This window comes from Hydractinia symbiolongicarpus, chromosome 8, assembly GCF_029227915.1.
Source record: "Hydractinia symbiolongicarpus strain clone_291-10 chromosome 8, HSymV2.1, whole genome shotgun sequence".
NCBI classification, from domain to species: Eukaryota; Metazoa; Cnidaria; class Hydrozoa; order Anthoathecata; family Hydractiniidae; genus Hydractinia; species Hydractinia symbiolongicarpus.
The window spans coordinates 2254411-2275274 of NC_079882.1; the positions used below are offsets into that span (position 1 = coordinate 2254411).

General features: G+C 32.4%; 1 protein-coding gene across 1 annotated transcript; it reads right to left on the reverse strand.

Annotated features, from left to right (window-relative positions):
- Nucleotides 1–10490: 10490 nt before the first annotated feature.
- Nucleotides 10491–12787, reverse strand: LOC130655502 (uncharacterized). Its single transcript, XM_057458268.1, has 6 exons — nucleotides 12697–12787; nucleotides 12259–12334; nucleotides 11355–11583; nucleotides 11056–11275; nucleotides 10852–10970; nucleotides 10491–10775 (listed from the first exon to the last, which is right to left on the reverse strand). Exons 1-6 carry the CDS (start codon nucleotides 12785–12787, stop codon nucleotides 10530–10532), a joined length of 981 nt encoding a protein of 326 aa, XP_057314251.1. The 3' UTR covers nucleotides 10491–10529.
- Between the last annotated feature and the right edge of the window lie 8077 nt (nucleotides 12788–20864).

The window sequence follows — 20864 nt, forward strand, 5'->3', positions numbered from 1 at the left end:
GTGCTAAGTAAAATGAGTCAAAGATTATACTTTTTGTTATAACCAGCTAAATAAGTCAAAAGTCCAAACCTGAGGAGGAATTACATCACAGTTTCTTGATGAACCCCTCACGGCTGTATTTTGTTGGTATATGTGCAAAATGATTCTAAGCTAAATGAATTTTGGAGGAGTTCTTTATAAAATAATTTGTTCTTTCTTCGAAAAATTTTGCAACTCTAAAAACATTTCGCGAATCTCTAAGAGTTTCACCAGGAATACTTTTGGAATATCTGAAATTGAAAATTTTTGCGATTTTGTGATTCTTATGTTTTTAAATTTCTTGCTGATGAATTTTGAGATTTGAAAAAAATGTCCTACCTAGGATAGATAATTTTCGTTTTTACATTATGGTCGTTAATAAGGTATATGCAATAACTTCTTTTGTGTTTTCCTACAAATACAGTTTGTACATACCGAATAAACTTTCATAAATAGAACAAAGTAGGCTGTACTCCTCCCAGCACTACAGGCCTAATCCCGATTGAGGTCACCTTAGTTAGGACTAAAAACATTAAATGGTTTACCACTGTGGTACATCATAAGGATTTTAATGTTATTGTCAAGGTTTTACAAAATAATTCTACACCAATTTGTCCATTTTGATGTAAGCAGTACAAAAAACCATGCCTTTCGTTGAAGTTACAGTTTTTTTAACTTTAGTAAAAATTAAAAAAGTCACTTGAAACTTGAAAGTATGATATAGACCGGATTAATAAAATGAAAGCTAAACACTGTTTTACTTCTATCATAATTTCTAAATTCCTGAATTTGGCCATTTCTTGAGACGCCGATAAATTGTTTAGAACAGCATATCAATTTTGACGAAGATACCTGTGCAAAAAACATTAAAAACAATTTTTGTCATTGAGATAAGTCAGATAGATAAAACGTGTCCTAGGTTTGGAACAAAATGCTTTATCCAGCCCAGATGTAGTTATGCATATTTAGTAGGCAGCTGAGGGTACTATGTTCGTTTACACGTTTGAAGTATGATCAATGTGGTCAGGAACTCTTGCTCCCCAGCTGTCACCAACTCTTCCTTTTTGTTTGTTTTGTGCGCCCCATTTTTTCGAGGTTTAAGCTGATGACCTTGTGTATGTAAACAAATCTCTTTTTAGACACAAGAGCAGTTTAACCTACAAAGGTGTAGAATATACTAGTCGTGTATTAGTCAATATAGTTAAAATAATTCTTTACTATATTTGACATTTATATTTAATATTTTTTCAACTTTCTTTCTTTTTGATTCAAAAATGGGGCCTGGGGGTAAGGCAACTTGTGCCTTGTTTTTCTTTCAGCTATTTTTTTATTTATTTAAAGAAATCTTAACCAGTAACATTTATATCACAGCGAAATATAAACCTATTTATCAATATAAGAAACATTTGTAAAGCACAGAAGAGTGTTTTCTTGTTGAAATACATAGAGACATTTGAGATAATATATATTTATCTTGTCAATTTATTGCACATATAGTTATTGTAAACCCTCACTCGATATATTATTGTTGTCTATTTCATTCAAAACGTCTTGTTTGCATCCCTTTTTATGAAATCAACGGTAAACACTTTTGTGATATGAAGTGTAATGGAATTTTAGGCAAAGTAGATAACTGCAATAACATGTTATATTTGCCCAGTTTTTTTGTATGCTTTTGCAAAAATTATTGTTTAATTTAAAATTTTTGAGATAAAAAGATCGCGGTCAATTAACTTTTATGGTTTTAGGCACCTGAATCAAACTCTGTAAAAATCATGCGATGCTTGATTTCAATTAAAAATTCTTTTATATCAGTTATAAAAAACTCTTATTTTTAGGTAATTGATTAGTTATATCAAGAATGTCATTAGATGTTTCACTAGCCAAACCTGTTTTACAATTCAGGGAATATTCTTACGGGCCCTGCGACCAGTAGATGTCTAATCCATTTACCAGTTATCTAAGGCCTATGTAGAATTCAAATACGTCTCACTGAGGAGATTCAGAACGAATTAAATGGAAATATATTATGCAACTTTTATAGTTTACACTCTATTAAAGCATAAAAATATGTGAATCGCAAAAATATGTTTTATCATAATGTGGGTGTATCAAGCATAAAAATATTGAAACGATTTCCACAAAGTCGTAAGTGATCGTTAACATTTACAAGCTTTGGGAAAGGATACTTACTTTTAGGCTGGATACTAGGAAAGGATCTTACTTTTAGGCTGGAATGTATAGCGTTAAAACTACTACACATAAATATATACCACACATGGAAAAAAATACCTAAATTAAATTTCAGTTATAAGAAAATATGACTGGACAGATTATGTAGAGAGCGGATATGGTGTAGTGGTAGCGCCAACCGTTAAGATGGAATCCCCAAGGACGTTAAAACTTCCCCTTACTTATTTACTTACTCACTTACTTACTTTTTTAGGCCAAAAAATAACACGGATAAGCTAAAAATTTCTATGAAGTCGATTTTATCAGGACACCTCTTGAAAAGTATTTGACCCCTTGAAATTTCGAAGGATATACTCTCTCAATTGTTTTCAGGAGGGAACATAAAGGCAGTTCTAGAGAATTTAATGCTTAACAAAGTACGAAGAAATTAACTCTGGCATCATGAATTTTTAATCAGCAGCCGTGCCCACGATTGTTAGCCCCTCCTTTAATGTCTGAACTCGCATTCTTTGTGAGAAACAAAACAAAACAAGAAGCAAAAGTACTGAGAAAGATATTTATTCTACTTAATTCTTTGCACAGTTAGCTTTACATTTTGCCATGGTTACCAGACATGTTCTTCTCTTCTCTTTTTTCTCCGATAAGCATTGTCGGAAATCGGTGTAGCACTTTAAAAGAAAGTATAAAAAAAATTAGAGAACCTGAAGTTACTAAATTCTGCTTAATCATACTAATTTTTTTTGTGCAAAGTATTGTTGTAGTTTAATTTACCCTGATTTTATCGCATGCAAATTTGACACGGACCTCCAAAAGGATTCTTATTCCCCCACATTCAGACCGTCACAGAAAAACATTAGTGGTTTCAAAGCCACAAGGTTATTATAGTCAACGATACATTCATTGTGACAATGGGATAACTAGTTACCGGTTTGAGGCATTTAGCAATGCAACCGAACCATTGTTTTCTGCACGCAAACTTTTCCTTCATTGATTCAGCTCCCTCTTTACATTGTCTAAGGTCGGCTCTACACTAAATTATAAAAGTAAATTTAAAAAAGAATAAAAAAGGCAACAAAAAATAACGTTAAAACATCAGCAGCAACACAAAAAAATTAAAAGGTGCTTACCCCTGAAGGACCACCTGATCCATCATCAAAATTTTCTTTTATATAAGAAGAACAACAATAGTTTAACACATGCTGTGGATTAGAATTTAAGTAATAAAATAATAGGTAGATTTTGAAACTCACCTTCAAAAGATGTGGCATATGCCAAAGCAAAGCACAAAACAATCAGAGCAAGCTTCATGTTGACTTCAATGCAATTTTGATCAATGAATGATTACTGTTAACAAATCTCTGGATTTTAAACGTTTTTATCAAAATAAACCTGCACAAATATTGTTTTGTAAAGAAGGCATTGATCAATTATTGCGCATCAAAATTGATGGAAATTATGACTTCACCTCAGTCAACTTTTAATATTTTTGCACGCTTTGTTTGCAATATGCAAACTATTTTTAAAAGAATTCGTGTTATTGTCTTAATTTTTGTAACTTTAATTATGTTCATTTCATAATATTAAGTATATAGATAACGTTTTTTTTCAAGAATAAGCTTTTTTAGCCAAGCTATTTCGTAATTTTCGAAGCATTGATCTTCTTAATTTTGATCAAATTGCTAATTTTGTTCGTGTCTTTTTTTTTTTAATAAAGTTTCAAACCGTGCTAAAGTTTACAAATGAACATAAGAACGTAACATTTGCAAATGATAGGACTGTTACCGTCTTTTGGAATGAGTGCTTTGCGATACATCTCTTAGGCCAATCTTAAACGCGCACAAAGCATGTTTATTTTGATCACATTGTCTCTTTTTTACCCAATGGTAATCGCGAATGACGAATGTTCGGGATTTTTCTTTACCTTTTTCTTTAGGGAACATATTTATTCACAAAATTAATTTTATTCTTAATTAATTCTCAATGAATATTTTAAAACTAATTTTTTAATTCTCTCAACATTTACGCTTGTATGTTTGGGTTTTTACGATGTTTTTAATGTGCTAGATTTGAGAATCATATTTTGTTAAGGCTAGCCAACATTTCAAAAAAATTACCCTTAAACGCCGAAAGTCTTTTTTAGAAAAACTAAAAATTTCTACCTTTTTTACTGACAATATTTTGTGGTTGAACTGTGGAAAATACATTTAAACTTTACAGGCATAAATGAACATGATTTTAATAATTCAAAGTGGAGTGACGGCTAGTTAGTTGAATGTCGGTATTTCGGCCTTGTTCTACCACAGTATCAAGTGGTAAGCTGTGGCAGACAAGAACAATATTTAGGTAACGAACCTCGTTTAGTCTAACCATTTTAATTGTTGATGACATCAGTTTTAGAAGCAAAAATTACTGATAAATGTTCTTTACGTCTTTGTCTATTCTTTTCTCTACCATCTTGTTGTTTCTCAATTTTTTCTTATTATAATATCAAAATTGGTGATATTAACATGGCTATAATTCATCGTTAAAAATCAAACTGTTGTGAAATTAACATATCAATATATCTGGAGATTTTCTGAAGTTTCACAAAATGTCCATAATTGATTCCGAGAAATCGTTTTTGGCGTCAAAAGATATATTTCCATGTTTTTTTTTATTCAAAAATAATCAGTCTACTTTATTTTTCTTTTGCGTTTCTCTTTCATTTCATATTATTGCACATGATGAAGGTGCAAGATTACACTAACTCGTAAATCCCATAAAAATCTTGACTTATAAAAGAAAAATACTCCTTGATTCGCGTTGGCTCGCGTTTGCTCGCGTTGGCTTGCAATGGTTCGCGTTAGTAACTGACGTTTACCACCAACGATAATTACACTTAATCGTTTCTTAAAACACAAAAACAATGTGTACTGAAGTTTGTAAAATAAAACCAATATAGTATTTTTAGTTAAGTTTAAACTATTTACGAAAAATCCATATCATTATTTTGTCAAATGTTTTATTTGTACATCACAACAATAAAAATAAATACTAGAAGTTTGATTTACACGGAATTAAATCCAAAAAAATTCGCGAGTTTCTGAGTTTGCGAAAATTAATCCGATAAACCTGCCCATTCAAAGTACTTAGATTTTACATAAATCGGTGCCTTAATTTTGTTAAAACAAATCAAATCAATAGGGCGGAGAAGATAAAGTATAGAACAAAAAAGGATATGAAGTTTCTTCTGAAGTGTTGGATATCATTTCAACACAGGAAAAACAAGATACTGCTAGCTAGTCAACATGATTTTTTTCTAATTTAGCAAAATAACAAAAAATTCTGATACAAGTCAGGAATGCAGTACCATTGTGCTGAATTGTAGGGGCAGATGCCAAATTAAAAATTTTTGAATTTTACCCCCACCTGCTACAAAAGTATTTGATTTAAAGAAATAGCACAATACTATAGTCAATAATCACAGTAGCTATTGAATCAAAGAACTCTGACCTTTTTAAATAAAATTCTACTGAATATTAAAAACTTTTAAAGCCTATTTATTTGCTTAATAATCAGAAAAATTGTATATCAAGTTTATTCCAATCAGCTTGTCTAGAGATTTCTGACTTTTTTAATTTATTGTGACAAGTGCAACTAATGTAAAACGTTTTATCTGCAACTTTAGCAACTTTTCTATAGATGTTTAATATATCAATAATACATGTGTCTATAAAGTAGATTATTACTGATCTGGAATAAAGACAACGGTTGAAGACTACATAAATAAATTGCAGATTAAAAATATAGAACGCCCCTTCTGTTATCATTTTACTGATTTTTTTATCCTTTTGTTTGAATTTTGATTAGAGTTATTAGCATAACTTTCCTGCTTCCTCCTCAGTATAGTTTCATGCATTTCAGTCCCGACAATACTGGCATAACTTAATCGCTTCTTCATTTTTATATCTTCATGCTGAGATGTTCCTGGAATGCTTGCACGATTTCACATTTTGCTTTTTTAATTCACCCATGCTCAGGTGTTCCAAAAATTTCTGCACGTTTTACATTTAGCTTTTTTCATTCGCTCATGCTCAGGTGTTCCAAAAATTTCTGCACGTTTTTCACATTTCGGTTTTTTCATTTGCTTGTGTTCAGGTGTTCCAAAAATTTCTGCATAATTTAAAAACATTTCACACTTTTTGTTACTGTAACGGGTACTGTAATGTTTATCAAAGGAAATTTTGTTCTAAATCCTTTTTTGGTTTTTTGTTATAGAAGATAAAATTTCACAACAATTTCTGGATTCTATAACTTTGATATACTGTATCTCAAACTACTTATTCACACAATTAGCAGCAAAATGTTTTGAATATTGATAATTAATGTGCCTCTGCACATCAATAAGCGAGTTAAAAAATAAAATTGAACTCCCATCTGCAATCAAACAAAAAATTTTTTTTTGCTCAAATCAATGAGAAGCTAATTTCATTTGCCATAAATATTAGACCATTTTCGATTTCAGTGATTGATGTCATGATTAACAAAAACATCCTTTTGTCCCATCAATCCGTTAAGATGTGGTTTTCAATCTCAATATTACTTCTTTCAATTAGTACACTAGAAGGCATTTTAACCATAAATAATGGACAGAATTTACCTAATCTTTTAAACTCCTTTTTCTAATATATAATCTAAATCAAACGATTTCCAAACTGAAACATTTTTAAATAAAGAAAAACAGATTTAAAATAGCGCATTACAGACACATTGCATGCCACTACTTTCACCCTGATGAAAAGAGCCTAAAACAATCTTTGGCCGAAACGGAGGACCTGGTCCAGGATTTACTTCAACATCACCAGTTAAAATTAGCAAAAGTAACAACAATACAGCAGTAATCTTTATACCATGTATCTTAAAAATGAAGTAATAAAGCATCATGGCTAGCCTGAAATTGTGCTAGCTAGCTAGCTAGATCATATCTTAAGTCTACTACAAACTATTTAAAAATGACCAATGAGATTAACTAATATCAGTCGTGTACCAATAGTTTTAACCAATAGATTTAACCAATAGATTTAACCAATAGATTTAACCAATAGATTTAACAAATAGATTTAACCAATAGTTTTAACCAACAGCTTTAACCAATATGTTACCAACTTAAACTAATTTTTACAGTTTGATCCAGTGTTAGTTTCAGTTCTAACACTGGATAGAGAGAGAGGGACAAGTTTGTGATTTACCACCGCAAAAAATTTAAAAAATAAAATAAATATGGAGCTGCTGTATCAAGATATAACTAGCTATAGTTATAATTATAGCTAGCTAGAGTTTTTACAGAAAGAGAACTCAAAACAAACACGCCAACTTCATTCTTTTTGTAAACTGGCGAGTAAAATCAAAACGATGGCTGTTACCAAAGCAAACCGGGGGTGATAAATTTTTTGAAAGAAAGTTAATCTTCGCAAGTTTAGAAATATAATAGTTTAACGGTTTTAAATGTAGTAAATAAGAAACTATTTGTGAAATAAATGTCCATTTTTACCCTGTTTAATAATAAAGCACTGTTTCGCATACAGTTGCATATACAAAATAAAACAACTCGAATCCAGTGTGATGAAACTTCCCTGAAGACCGCCGCCGCCGCAACGGAAGGGTAAACCAACATATCACACTATTTCGTATGTGTGATTTGATAAAGTGCATTGCTTGCACATTGCATACCACCACTTTCACTAAATCTAGGGTCACCTTGATGAAAAGAACCTTGCGCTATTGTTTGATGTAATGCTAATGAAAGGCCTGACCCAGGATCTACTTCAACATCGCCAGTCAAAATTAGGAAAATCAACAAAAGTTCAACACAAGCATTTTGGATAAATATCGTATGCGTAAGGTTATAAAGCATGATAAATCTAAAGTTAGTTAGCTACCTAAAAGTAATCAGAGGTAGCTTACTAAAGCTGATTAAAGATGGTAATGAACAAAACAGACAGAGTAGTCGTTTACTAGTCTAGTACAATAAACAATTAATTTCCAAATTGCTGACTATATTATATTAACCAGTGTTGTAGTAATGCGTTTAACCAATAGGTTACTAGTGTTACACCAACAAATTCACAGTATTGTACTAATATATTTTCACCAAACGTTTGCCTGTTTGCCAATTTTCATAATTTAATTCAGTGTTAGTTCAACACCAAAAGAAAGTAAAAGAAAAGTAAAAGAGACCGTGTAGTGGAAAATTTACCACTACCAAATTGCATTATATTTATATAGCTATACAACTAATCTATATAATTACAGTTTTGAAGCAAAGCACCGCCACAGAAAAACAAGCAAGTAACCAACCAAAACAAGCCGGTGGAAGCCGAAGAATTGGCGTGGTAACCAACGCAAGCCAGGGGTAATAATAAAATAAGATCAATTCCTAGCAAATTTAAAATTGTGAAAACTACTAGAAGTAATGAATACAAATCATATATTTAAATTCTAAATAACACTGTAAAAATTACAGATACTGCACAAAGATAGAGTTGCAATATGTTAATATGAAAGTAAGTAATTCACCCATGCATACTTTGCAGCTATTATGGATCAAATGATATTTACAATCGAATTTAATCAAATTAACTTTTGTAATTGTTTAACACAGAAATTCGCTAACTTATAAATGAAAGGGACAAAGCTATCAGAAAAGCACGTAAAACAAACTCAACAAAGGACTGGAAAGCATATCAGAAACTTAGAAAGAAATGTATCAGAACGGCAAAATCAAACCACAGTAAAAACATTCTTAAAGAAACCTCCAACAACCCAAAGATGTTTTGGAATACTATCATAAATATTCTAGCAACAAAATCAAATAAAAATCAACGTGATACATCGTCAAACTCAGCTGATAAGGTGAATTCTTTTTGTAACTTCTTTTTAAATTTCGCTTTTGATATAAAAGAAAAATCGTTATACAAAAGATTAAACCTCGATATACAACCTTGAGAACATGCAAGAGGTTTAAATTCTAGTACGTATAAAAAATATACATAAAGAAACAGTTGGAAATTAAACGTAACAAAGCAACCGGAACTGACAACCTTCCTCCTGGACTTCCTAGAAACTGTGCATCGCACCCACAACTGCTCAATGTTTTATCATCAACCTGTCTTTACAACATGCCGACATTCCTTTGGATTGGAAGCGTGCTTAATATTAATATCCCCTGTCTTTTAATCCGGCTCTGTAACTGATCCAAATAACTACCGACCCATTTCGAATCTTCCAGATCTGTCAAAAATCCTTGAAAAATCGGTTCATCAACAACTAACGGATTATTTAAAAGACAATAATCTACTTTCACGTTATTATTACGGCTACCGTTTGAATTCGACCGACTTGACTGCAACCTTATTTTAAGAAGACGTCAGAAAAACGCAAAAGTTTAATCTTTAAACTTGACCCAGTTTACTTAGTATTAACTAAGCTAACGAACAACATCAAACAACGTCGATATTATTCCGAGTATTTATACAGGATAGCCACTTCAGTGTTGGAAACACTGTTATCAATGTGGGTCCTGTGTTCTGAATGTATAAATCAAGTATACACCGGCAATGCCTACCCAATTTCTCTCACATGGCATGGGTTCACCCGCAGCTGTGGTGAAGGCACTTGCTAAACATGGCCGTGCTGTGGACCGAACTATGGAACTCGTGATTACAAAGCGAACTCTATAACCACAAGGCCACGCGCCACGCGTCCTCTTTTGTAAGCATACCCCGTGGTATTTTGTAATAAGTACAAACTTTTATGTGTACATTCTTTGTGCTTATGTGTGTAATCAATGCGCATAAATTCAAAAAATTTGTGTTATTGGCTTACTCTTTGCGAATGACACGATGTAAAAAAAAAAGAAACCGTGCTTTACTATTTCCCGTAACCTGTGCTGAGATTTGCTTTTGATACATATCGGAATTAATTGTCTTTAAGTTTGAGGACGGAGAAATCCTATGTGGAATTTAAAAAATCATTGAAAAGTCACATCATAGAACACATTTAATGAAAATAATAATGCAGTGTGTTACGAACGGGATTTATCCATAGACCACGACTAGTTCTATTGAAGTAGCAGGAGAAGAATAGCATATAACTTTTTAAACTACATGCTTCTGCTGTAAAATCAGCCGTAAGATTTGTTCGTAAAGGCTAAGTGCAAGAAAATCAAGCATTTTTATATCTGCTTGACAAACAAAATATTTCTCTTTAGACTGCAATCTGAGGAAAAAAGTCAAAACAAATTAAAAATAAAAGCATTGTATTCCAGGAAAACAAACAAATTACAAGGCTAGTTCAGCACTACCTCTTCTCAAAACACAGTCGTTCGAACAGTAATCATGAGAATTCTTCAGGTAAAAATTGCTACCAGCCGCACGCACGATACCATAGTAGGTATAAGCGTAACCCTGGCATTGTGTCTTTCCAGCTGCTTGGTACCATTTGTCGTATTTGCATGAACATATCTTTAACATATCCTTTCTAAATCTTTCATCGCATTCTTTTTGAGTCCATCCTCTTAATTTACCCTAAAAAATTATATTTAATTATATACCAATTACAGATATTTAAGTTTTAATTATCTTTAACAACACTTCAACTTACACAGTTGTAGCAAACATCATGTTTATTACATGCCGGTTTAAAAACGCTTTTGTAAGGTGCTGGCACGTTCTTTGTAGCGTCAGAACCACAACCATTATGTCGACCACTGCAACTGGAGTCTATTTGTGAAATCAAACCAAAAAAACAAATAAATGTTTCATTTTAACGGAATTAAAAGAAAGGTTTGATCCCGTAAAAACTTACATCTTCGGCGTCGACTGCACGATCTTCTTCTCCTTCTTCTTCTTCCCCATGCAGGATCTTGCTTTAGTTTATACATAGCTTCGTCATCCTTGTCCTGCAATTCGATTTCATCTTCGTTCTCTACATCATCAGCGAACTCATCCAACTCATCATCAGCTTTTTTGTGGTAACATTGCGCAGCAGCAACGAACAGACACAACAAAAGTAAACACTTGAAATCCTAGAGATAGATAGACACGAATAAACTACAAGAATTCCTACAAACTTTTAATAAAAATTAACACATCAACTCGTCTCACCATTACTGTTCTTTTACTCTTTAACAAGATAATAAACTTTCCGCGACCATGGTTGCTTTTTAAAGCCCAACGTTCAACAATTATAATTACTAATTGCAAAGCAATGTTTAATCCAATAATTAGCTTTACAAATGTAAGAAGTGAGTTATTGCTCATTCTTTTTAATGCTGATTCTTTTGTTAACACAGCAACACCGTGGTAATAATCTTCCGCTATATGATAAAAACGACTGGGAAAGAAGTTGATTTTTTAATTATTAATAACGAAAAATTAAGTAAGATTAGTCAAAATAAATGCATTAAAGAAAGCGCATGAAACCAATTACGTCGTTAAAATAAGACAACAAAGTGAAATATTTCGGTAAATTACAATCATAATTATCAATGCCCACGGTTGGGAAGTTTCTAGTAAAAGGAAGTTTTTTTATAATTACCAATTTTTTCTCATTTCTTTTAGGGCTGTTGATTCCTACTTTAAAAAATAATGCTGTTGCGTTTTCTAACTTCTTTTTTTTTGGTAAAATTTGAGGAGGAATAATGAAGCGTCTGGTCCAATTTTAGCACAATTTCTTTGAGACCCTATTTAAATTATTTCAGTCATGAGACATGCACCTAGGGAACGATTTGTGGGCGTCTTCGAAAGCAGATAAATTGTCAAAAAGTATGATAAAAAATCATACCAAGCTTCAAGTCATTTACTAAATGTTCACTAATGTTTGTAAGATGCGATTATATAAAAGCAAAGCAAAAAATGATTCGAGAATTTTCATAACTGTCATTATTAAACAATGCGTGTTACCAACGAAAACAACAAAATCTCATTAAGAAAAAACAAATTGGTAGACACAGGTGTGTGAACCACAAGGCAGACTAGCTCTATTTATAAGGAGAATAAAATTATTCACTTATCAATAAAATATGCTTTATATAAAATATATATAGCAGAACCTTCTTTGACAACAGGTAACTTTCTGAAGCACCCTAAAAGATGCCAAATGTAGAAATAGCTATTTAGGTACATAAAAAGACATTTCAAAATTTTAGACAGCTGGAAATTTATTTCTTAAACTTCGTTAGTCATAAATTATTTTCCGTATGAATACATATAACGTGAATAATGCGATGCATTCCTGTTTTTGTGTAACTGCTAATTAAATATTTTTTTTCTCATTGTTTACAGCCTGTTGCTATTAATTTTTAACGCTCGCACCAGATCACATGATCTTTGTTCAGCAAGGTAAGACATTCATTGCTATCATCGTATGTTATCTTAAACATAAACGAAAGGTATGTCTGACACAAGATTTGGAATTATTTTTTAAAATTTTGATATATTTACAAACTTGTGATAATAGTAAAAGTTGACGTAGACACAGCGGAAAGCTGTTCAATCTTTGTTATAATAGCTGTCGTCTGTGTGTCTCTGCGCAACATGGCGTCGTAAGTAGCGAGGCATACGGAAAATCCCCATGGCCCTGCTGCTTTAATTTGGATTCCCGGCAGGATTCGTTCTTTACAGCTTGGTTTTTACCGTCCACACGTTATTATCCAATCACGAGGTTTGATTTTCACTAATAACCAATCCAAGTTCTTTGCGGCCTCAACATGCCGACGGAGGACCCATGCTTAACTTACAAAGGTTATTTTTGGTTTGCAAGTGATGTTGTGATGTTTTTACGCCTCCTTTCGATCCCTTTTTTTCTTCTGAGTACTTTGTATCCTATAGGATTATTTAGTTTCTATGTGTTTTACCTGTTAAAATTTTCGTTTTCTAGCCATGTTAAAATTTTAAACAAATCAATTTTAAATGTTTAGCTAGTTAAAAACGTAGATTTTGAGGCAGCTAGCTATAACTATCTTTATTTTTATTTCTATTCTTTTAATGTTTTTTTCAATTTGGTATATTATTATTATTTAATTTCATTAAAGTTGGGTCTACCTAGGTAGCTCGTTTTAGCTACCTCTGGCTAAAAGGTGAAAGTACCTAAAAGTAATTTGGCTGCAACACAATTCTTAATTCTTATGCTAAATGCAGTTAGGCAGCTACCAATTTTATTACTGCTATGAAAGCTTATGCTGAAAAATAAAATTGCTGAGTATATATTTTTTTAACTGAACTTGATAACGACAGGCGGTTTCCTGATTTTTTTTTAGTCTCGATAAAGTTTTTTTAAAAATGGTGTTACGCCTATACTCATGTGCGACACAGTCTACCTGTAATAAGCGCTTAGTGTGGTGTTAACAACAGGCTGTTTCCTGTGTTTCTGTTCAGCCGCAGTTGTGATAACGTTTTTTACAGAAAAAAGCACACATTATTTACCTATACTAAGCGCTCAGCTTAACATTTTTGTGAACTTTTACCGGGAACATTCCCTGAAAAATAAAGAAGGTTGGCCAGCTGCTTTCGCTATGACGGGGTAACAATGAATTGTAATCTGTGTTTTTATTTTACCTAAGTTGTGGAAAGTTATTTTTTGAATAGCATATTACACCGGAAACACCATAAAATTGTGTCCGCTTCACTTGATTTTCTACACACTATATGGCTGTAGTAAAACGCTTTACCTGAATGTGTGGCACAGCTGGCTTACGCGCGTGCAAAAGTAGCGATTTCGTAGCCTGTAGGGGGCAGAGTATTGACCATTTGATGCTTTTGCCGTGCTTAAAAAATTTCTAATAGCATTAAGGCCAGGCTATTGTTGTCACGCATAATAACAGGTGAATTTACGCAATCCCCTTCGCTGAAAAGTAGAAACAGTTCCTACTTTTTCGCGGCTAAAGGTTTCGCTACTAGTTATTGATCAATCAGAACGCGGATAACTAATGTAAACAATGACTTTGGCGCCTAATTTATTTTGTCGTGAAAATTAAAAAGCGAATTCGTTATCGAATTCGCCGTTCAATTCGCTTCGTGAAAATCCCCCTTTACTATTCATTGTTTACTAGAGCAGAGTTCTAAAAAAAATTAATGTAATCAAAAGACTGTAGCTATCGGAAGACGTCATCCACTTTTGTGCTTTGAGTTCAACATAAACGTGAAACGGAGTGAAAAACTGAAAATTACAATTCAATAATTTAAAAATGTTTCACGAAACTGGCAAGTTTACTGAATATCAAAGAATCCGAGCTAGCATGACTACGGCCATTTTTGACGTTGTCTTCAATGTTTATCAACAAAGTTGGCGTCACGACGTCAATAACAATAATAAGTTTAAATTTAATTTATTAAATCCATTACAATGCATCTATAACTTTGAGGCTAAACACCTTGGAAACGGGGTGGTGACATCAGTCATTTTTCACTGTGTGGGTAACTAGGGACAATCTGAGACCAAATTAGGTAATTAAAGTTTCTCAAACTTGTGTCCCCGAATACGTTTAAAAATAAACCGGTTGATGACGTCATCAAAAAACCTTTTAACACCAATATCTTTATAACTGTTTGTCAAAAAAACACGACTCTATACATTTTCTTATTCAGCGCGTTTCAAAATCTATAGGATGAAAGCAACAGGTATAAAAATTTCTTAAAAAAAACTTTTTGTTTCGATTGGCATTGCTGACGTTAGCAAAATACAAACGACAGACATATTCCATCTTTACTCTGAATATCTATAGTAATAGGCTTAATCTTGTTACTTTGTGAGAGGCAATGTGGATACGCTTGTGAATACGATTTTTTTTAAAAAAACAAGCGAAAAACTATATCTTAATTACTCAACGCTTGTCAATGGTTTTATACTTGTTCATATTTCAAAATTTGGTGTTCTCTTTTAGTAGAAACAATAGTGCATGGCGTTCAGAAGAAGAAAAATGGTCAGCAAACGAAGAAGTATACAAAGTAGGCAACATAAAACTTTATCACTGTCGATGTATAACTATAACAAACAACCTCGTGCCCAAGTCTCTTATAGACCTTATGATATTCTGACGGGACGGCTGTAATACATAAAAAGAGCCATGAGAAAGAAGTTGTCTAACAAAAAGACTTATATTTTGTCATAAGCTCTTTGATTTACACAAACATTTTATAAGTAACACAAAATTTTGTCTGTGCTTGCTTAGTTTTCTCATTTTTACATTCACAGGTTGCTTACTTGTTCATCTTTAGCTACTGTTATTGAAAAGCAACACAAAGTTTTGACTAACACTCAACGCTGCTTAAGTTTCTGTATTTGATGATGCTTATAAATTGCTTATATTCCCGCACAACCCGATTTTTAACGACCTTGTTTTGGTTGCATACAGCAATCACAGCAGAACCCGAAAAAACGAAAACATGCTATGATGGCCATATTGGTTTAGAAGTGATGGTGTCAGGTTTGTAGGTCTCTATTTCATCTTTTTCTTTTCTATATACTTTGTATCTACAGGAATAATTACTTCTTGTATGTTTTCACATGTTGAGATGAATATATTTTTAACAAACCAATTTTCAGATTATAGCTACAAACGTAGGCAGTATCCTGTTGAAGCCAGCTTAAGCTAGCTATAGCTATCCTTATATATAGCATTATTTATTCATATACTTTTGAAATTTTATTCAGTTTGGTATAATGTTATTTATTTTTATGTTGTGACTATCTTGCTCACTCTTTGGCTATATACCAGGTAATACAGTAAAAGTAGCCAAATGCAGTTTGACTATAGCTATACAACAAAATTATTAATCAATAATTCTGATACAAAATCACGAAAACTTTAGACAAGTTAAGAGCTATTTCATGTATTTTTATTGCACCGATTGTTTTTGTTATATGAAGCGATAACAACTGTATTTTCTTTCAGGTAAAGTTGTGGGAAAGTTATACTGTGTGAAATACATTACACCTAAAACACGTGTGCGCTTAAATGGGTTTACGACATACTGTTTATTTGTACTAAAAGACGGGTTGATGAAGCCATTAGAAAATCTGTAAACCCCAATATCTCTTTAATTTTTATTTATTTATTTTCTTTTTTAAAGTCAATTGTACAGTAGTTAAAAAAAACTAATTTAAATCGACTAAAAAACAAAACAAATAATGCTCAACAAAATCTTAGCACTGGGTTACATATTTTGCATGAGCAATCAGTACCCTTCCAAGACCGTATGGAACGACGAAAACTGCGAAGCGAAGGAGATTTTTTGACAGAAGATGGGACAGATAACCATAAAATTCCTGTACGATTAGCAAGACTATTTAAACCATACGATAGTGTGCGGTAAGTCGAGCGCTTTACCAGATTTTGTCTAGTTATTTCGAATAGTAAGGGTGTTGTTGGGGCAGTTCTAATGGACCTTTTAAAGGCCTTTGATACGATTAATCATAGCCTACTTATTGCGAAGCTTCATGCCTATGGTTTTGCTAAAAGTGCTTTGCATTCCATTTATTCTTATCTTAGCAACCGTTTTCAACGAACCAGAATAAACTCTGTTGTTAGTACTTGGCGTCCTCTTCTTGTTAGAGTTCCTCAAGGATCTTTTCTAGGTCCTCCATTATTTATTATATCTATCAATGATTTATTTTAGTTCCTCTCACTTTCACAAGTTCGTGATTTGCTGACGATGATACTTTATATGCTTGCGGCAATACCCTAGATAAAGTTAAATCAATTTTACTCACAGATTTATATCTATATTACATAATTGGTTTAATGAGAACTTTCTTTTCGTAAATTTAAATAAATATCAATATATTACGTTGGGAAGTATCGACAATTTTACAGTTGAATTGCTCGATATTACGATTGATATAAAACTAAAATTTGCCGCACACATTAGAAACATTTGTTCTAAAGCCAGTAGGAAGCTTAACGTTCTTCAGAGAATTTCTTCGTATATTTCTCCAAGAAAGAGGAAACTTCTTTTTAATACCTTTATTTTTTCTTAGTTCTCCTATTGTCCTTTGGTATGGATGTTTTGTGGATGCGTAGCTAATAATCGTATCAATCGTACACATGAACGTTGTCTACGCATAATTAATAATGATAGCATATCTAGTTTTGAGGGTCTTCTTAGTTTATCAAATAGTAGTTCCATCCACGTTATTAACTTTAGAAATCTTATGAAAGAATTATATAAATTTTTTAACGGAATATCGCCTCGTTATATGCATGAAATTTTTTGCTTTAGAGAAAATAATTATAACTTGCTTACATAATTGTGAAAAATAATATACTGCCTATCATCGTGAAAAAAGACACAACAATTAAACATTTATGGCTCCACGTGAAAATCAAGAAGAATTATTTCCTTTTTGTCGTCTTTTATCAACCAAGCTCTTGCTGTGCATAAACAAATCTGGATCCAATAATCTGATTCTTCATCATCATACGTTTCTACTACGTGACAAGGACCGATTATCCTGACAGGAGGTACCAATATCGATCTGATCGAGAATGAGACAAATATTTATGAAGACTTTGTTTAAAACAGCATATTTCTAAGCCAGCGAGAAAAGGTAAGAAACTTACTGGTCATGTTGCGACTTACCTTGACAAAATTCACGATAAAGATTAACTTCTATGTACCGAGATGAGTGACCATGACGCATCTTCCATTGTTTAAAGCATCGACAAGCCGAGTTTGGAGCAAAGATATAAGTACGTCCGAAATCATAAGAACTTTGACAAAAATAGTTTTCAAACAGACATTCAAAAATTCCCTAACCTGGTTTACGCATTCGCATCACCGGAGGACCAATTGGACGTCCTTAACAAATTGTTTCTGTCTTGTTTAAATCAACACAGACCCTTGGTGATGCAAAATATAACGCGACCACCTTGTCATGTGAGCTAAGGCATGTCCAAGGCCTTATCGCCTACCTTAAAACTTCGTTCTTTGACCCTATATTTTGCGCCAGGGAAATGCTATTAGCGCGCTTTTTTTATTGAAAGTGTGACCATAGATGCCTAATTTTTAGTATGCACGTTCACCTTTTAACTTCGGGTCTGTCTTCTAGGAGTAATATAGCAAAAAGTACCTTTAGGCTTTCAAGCCATATTCGCTAGCTATACTTCATTCTTAAGTTGCGGTTCAGTGTAAGTAAGATTAAAGATCCAACCTCGTCCCCATAAATAATAAAATGCACAAAAATCATAAAAAACCCACTATTTTAAGCCAATTGAATTATAGCATTTCTTTGGGATTTACTGGGCTTCGGCTGACTTTTTTACATTTCCTCAGTTTCCAAAATATTCTCTGCTAAATAACTCTACTAACTATTTCTCAGCAGTAAAGGGTTCGTGGAAATGTTGCGAAAGTTCATTTTGTTGTTTCTATACATTATATTTTTTCTTAAACAAGCGCCTTCCCAAGGTTGTTGTTGTACACGCTTTGCTCACGTGGACATTAGAATTTAAGCCAATCAAGTTGAACATAAATGACGTAACTTCAAGTTTCATAATGGCACAATGCTTCTGAATAATAGCGGGAATTAAAAAGCGCTAAAAAACCTTGATTTATTCTGATATAATTTATTATCAAAATAATGAGTAATTATGCATTTCATGATCCACGCTGTTTATTTGATTTCATCAAATACCGAACTCGTTTCACCTCTTGCTATACGTAATTAGTCCTTTAACAACAACGAAGGTGTTATTTAAGCTTAAACGAAATTTCAGATTTGAACAACACCCCAACAGATCTTTTAAATTTTATTGACGAAAATGAGCAATTGAACATCACTCGTAGCGGAGTATTCAAAAACAACCTACATTCCACACCAAATGTAAAATGCAAACAAAAATCGTGTGTACTTCTTCCAATGGACGAGGGATTTGAAAAAATGTAAATACTATTTAAAAATCATTTTGACATAAAAATACTTCAGTATAATATATTTCAAAAAAACATCCAGCGATTTATAAATACAAACAAAAAATGGAGCAGAAATAATGCAAGAAACAAAAAACAATACTAATATAGTTTTTTCTCTCCTACTAATTGGAAAAAAATAGAAAAAAGAGCTCAAGTTAAAAACGTGATCAATTCCTTGCAGAAAAAATTGGATGAAACAGCAGTTGACAGGTAAGGTTGCAGCATGCTAGCAATAATAACGGAAAAGCTTCATATATAATAGAAGTGAAATATTGACCAATATAAAATACCAAAACATAATGTAAAACAAGTTTTAAAGATTAAGGTCTTTGAATCAGTGTGAATTCACCCTGACTTAAAGACCTGAACATTTTGACAAAGAGAAATTTCTCTTTGTCAAAATATGCAGGCCGTTTCGAAAAAATCCCCATGAGACAAAAACCAGTCAGAATGGGGTAATGTTCAAACATACGAAATGAAATAAAAAAAGACACAAAACCAGTCAGACTGGAGTAATGTTCGAAACATACGAAATGAAATAAAAAAGACACAAAACCAGTCAGACTGGAGTAATGTTTGAAATATACGAAATGAAATAAAAAAAGACACAAAAAAAGTCAGATTGGAGTAATGTTCGAAACATATGAAATGAAATAAAAAAAGACACAAAACCAGTCAGACTGGAGTAATGTTCGAAACATACGAAATGAAATAAAAAAACACACAAACCAGTCAGACTGGAGTAATGTTCGAAACATACGAAATGAAATAAAAAAAGACACAAAATCAGTCAGACTGGAGTAATGTTCGAAACATACGAAATGAAATAAAAAAGACACAAAACCAGTCAGACTAGAGTAATGTTCGAAACATATGAAATGAAATAAAAAAGACACAAAACCAGTCAGACTGGAGTAATGTTCGAAACATACGAAATGAAATAAAAAAGACACAAAACCAGTCAGACTAGAGTAATGTTCGAAACATATGAAATGAAATAAAAAAAGACACAAAATCAGTCAGATTGGAGTAATGTTCGAAACATACGAAATGAAATAAAAAAGACACAAAACCAGTCAGACTAGAGTAATGTTCGAAACATATGAAATGAAATAAAAAAAGACACAAAATCAGTCAGATTGGAGTAATGTTCGAAACATACGAAATGAAATAAAAAAAGACACAAAACCAGTCAGACTGGAGTAATGTTCGAAACATATGAAATGAAATAAAAAAAGACACAAAACCAGTCAGACTGGAGTAATGTTCGAAACATACGAAATGAAATAAAAAAAGACACAAAACCAGTCAGACTGGAGTAATGTTCGAAACATACGAAATGAAATAAAAAAGACACAAAACCAGTCAGACTAGAGTAATGTTCGAAACATATGAAATGAAATAAAAAAAGACACAAAATCAGTCAGATTGGAGTAATGTTCGAAACATACGAAATGAAATAAAAAAAGACACAAAACCAGTCAGACTGGAGTAATGTTCGAAACATATGAAATGAAATAAAAAAAGACACAAAACCAGTCAGACTGGAGTAATGTTCGAAACATACGAAATGAAATAAAAAAAGACACAAAAAAAGTCAGATTGGAGTAATGTTCGAAACATATGAAATGAAATAAAAAAGACACAAAACCAGTCAGACTGGAGTAATGTTCGAAACATATGAAATGAAATAAAAAAAGACACAAA

Coding starts and splice junctions, on each gene's coding strand:
- LOC130655502 (XM_057458268.1), bottom strand. CDS start 12,787: ATGTTGCGCAGAGACACACAGACGACAGCTATTATAACAAAGATTGAA. Junction 11,276..11,354: donor AGAGTAAAAGAACAGTAATG/GTGAGACGAGTT, acceptor ATCTATCTCTAG/GATTTCAAGTGTTTACTTTT. Junction 10,776..10,851: donor ATGATGTTTGCTACAACTGT/GTAAGTTGAAGT, acceptor ATAATTTTTTAG/GGTAAATTAAGAGGATGGAC.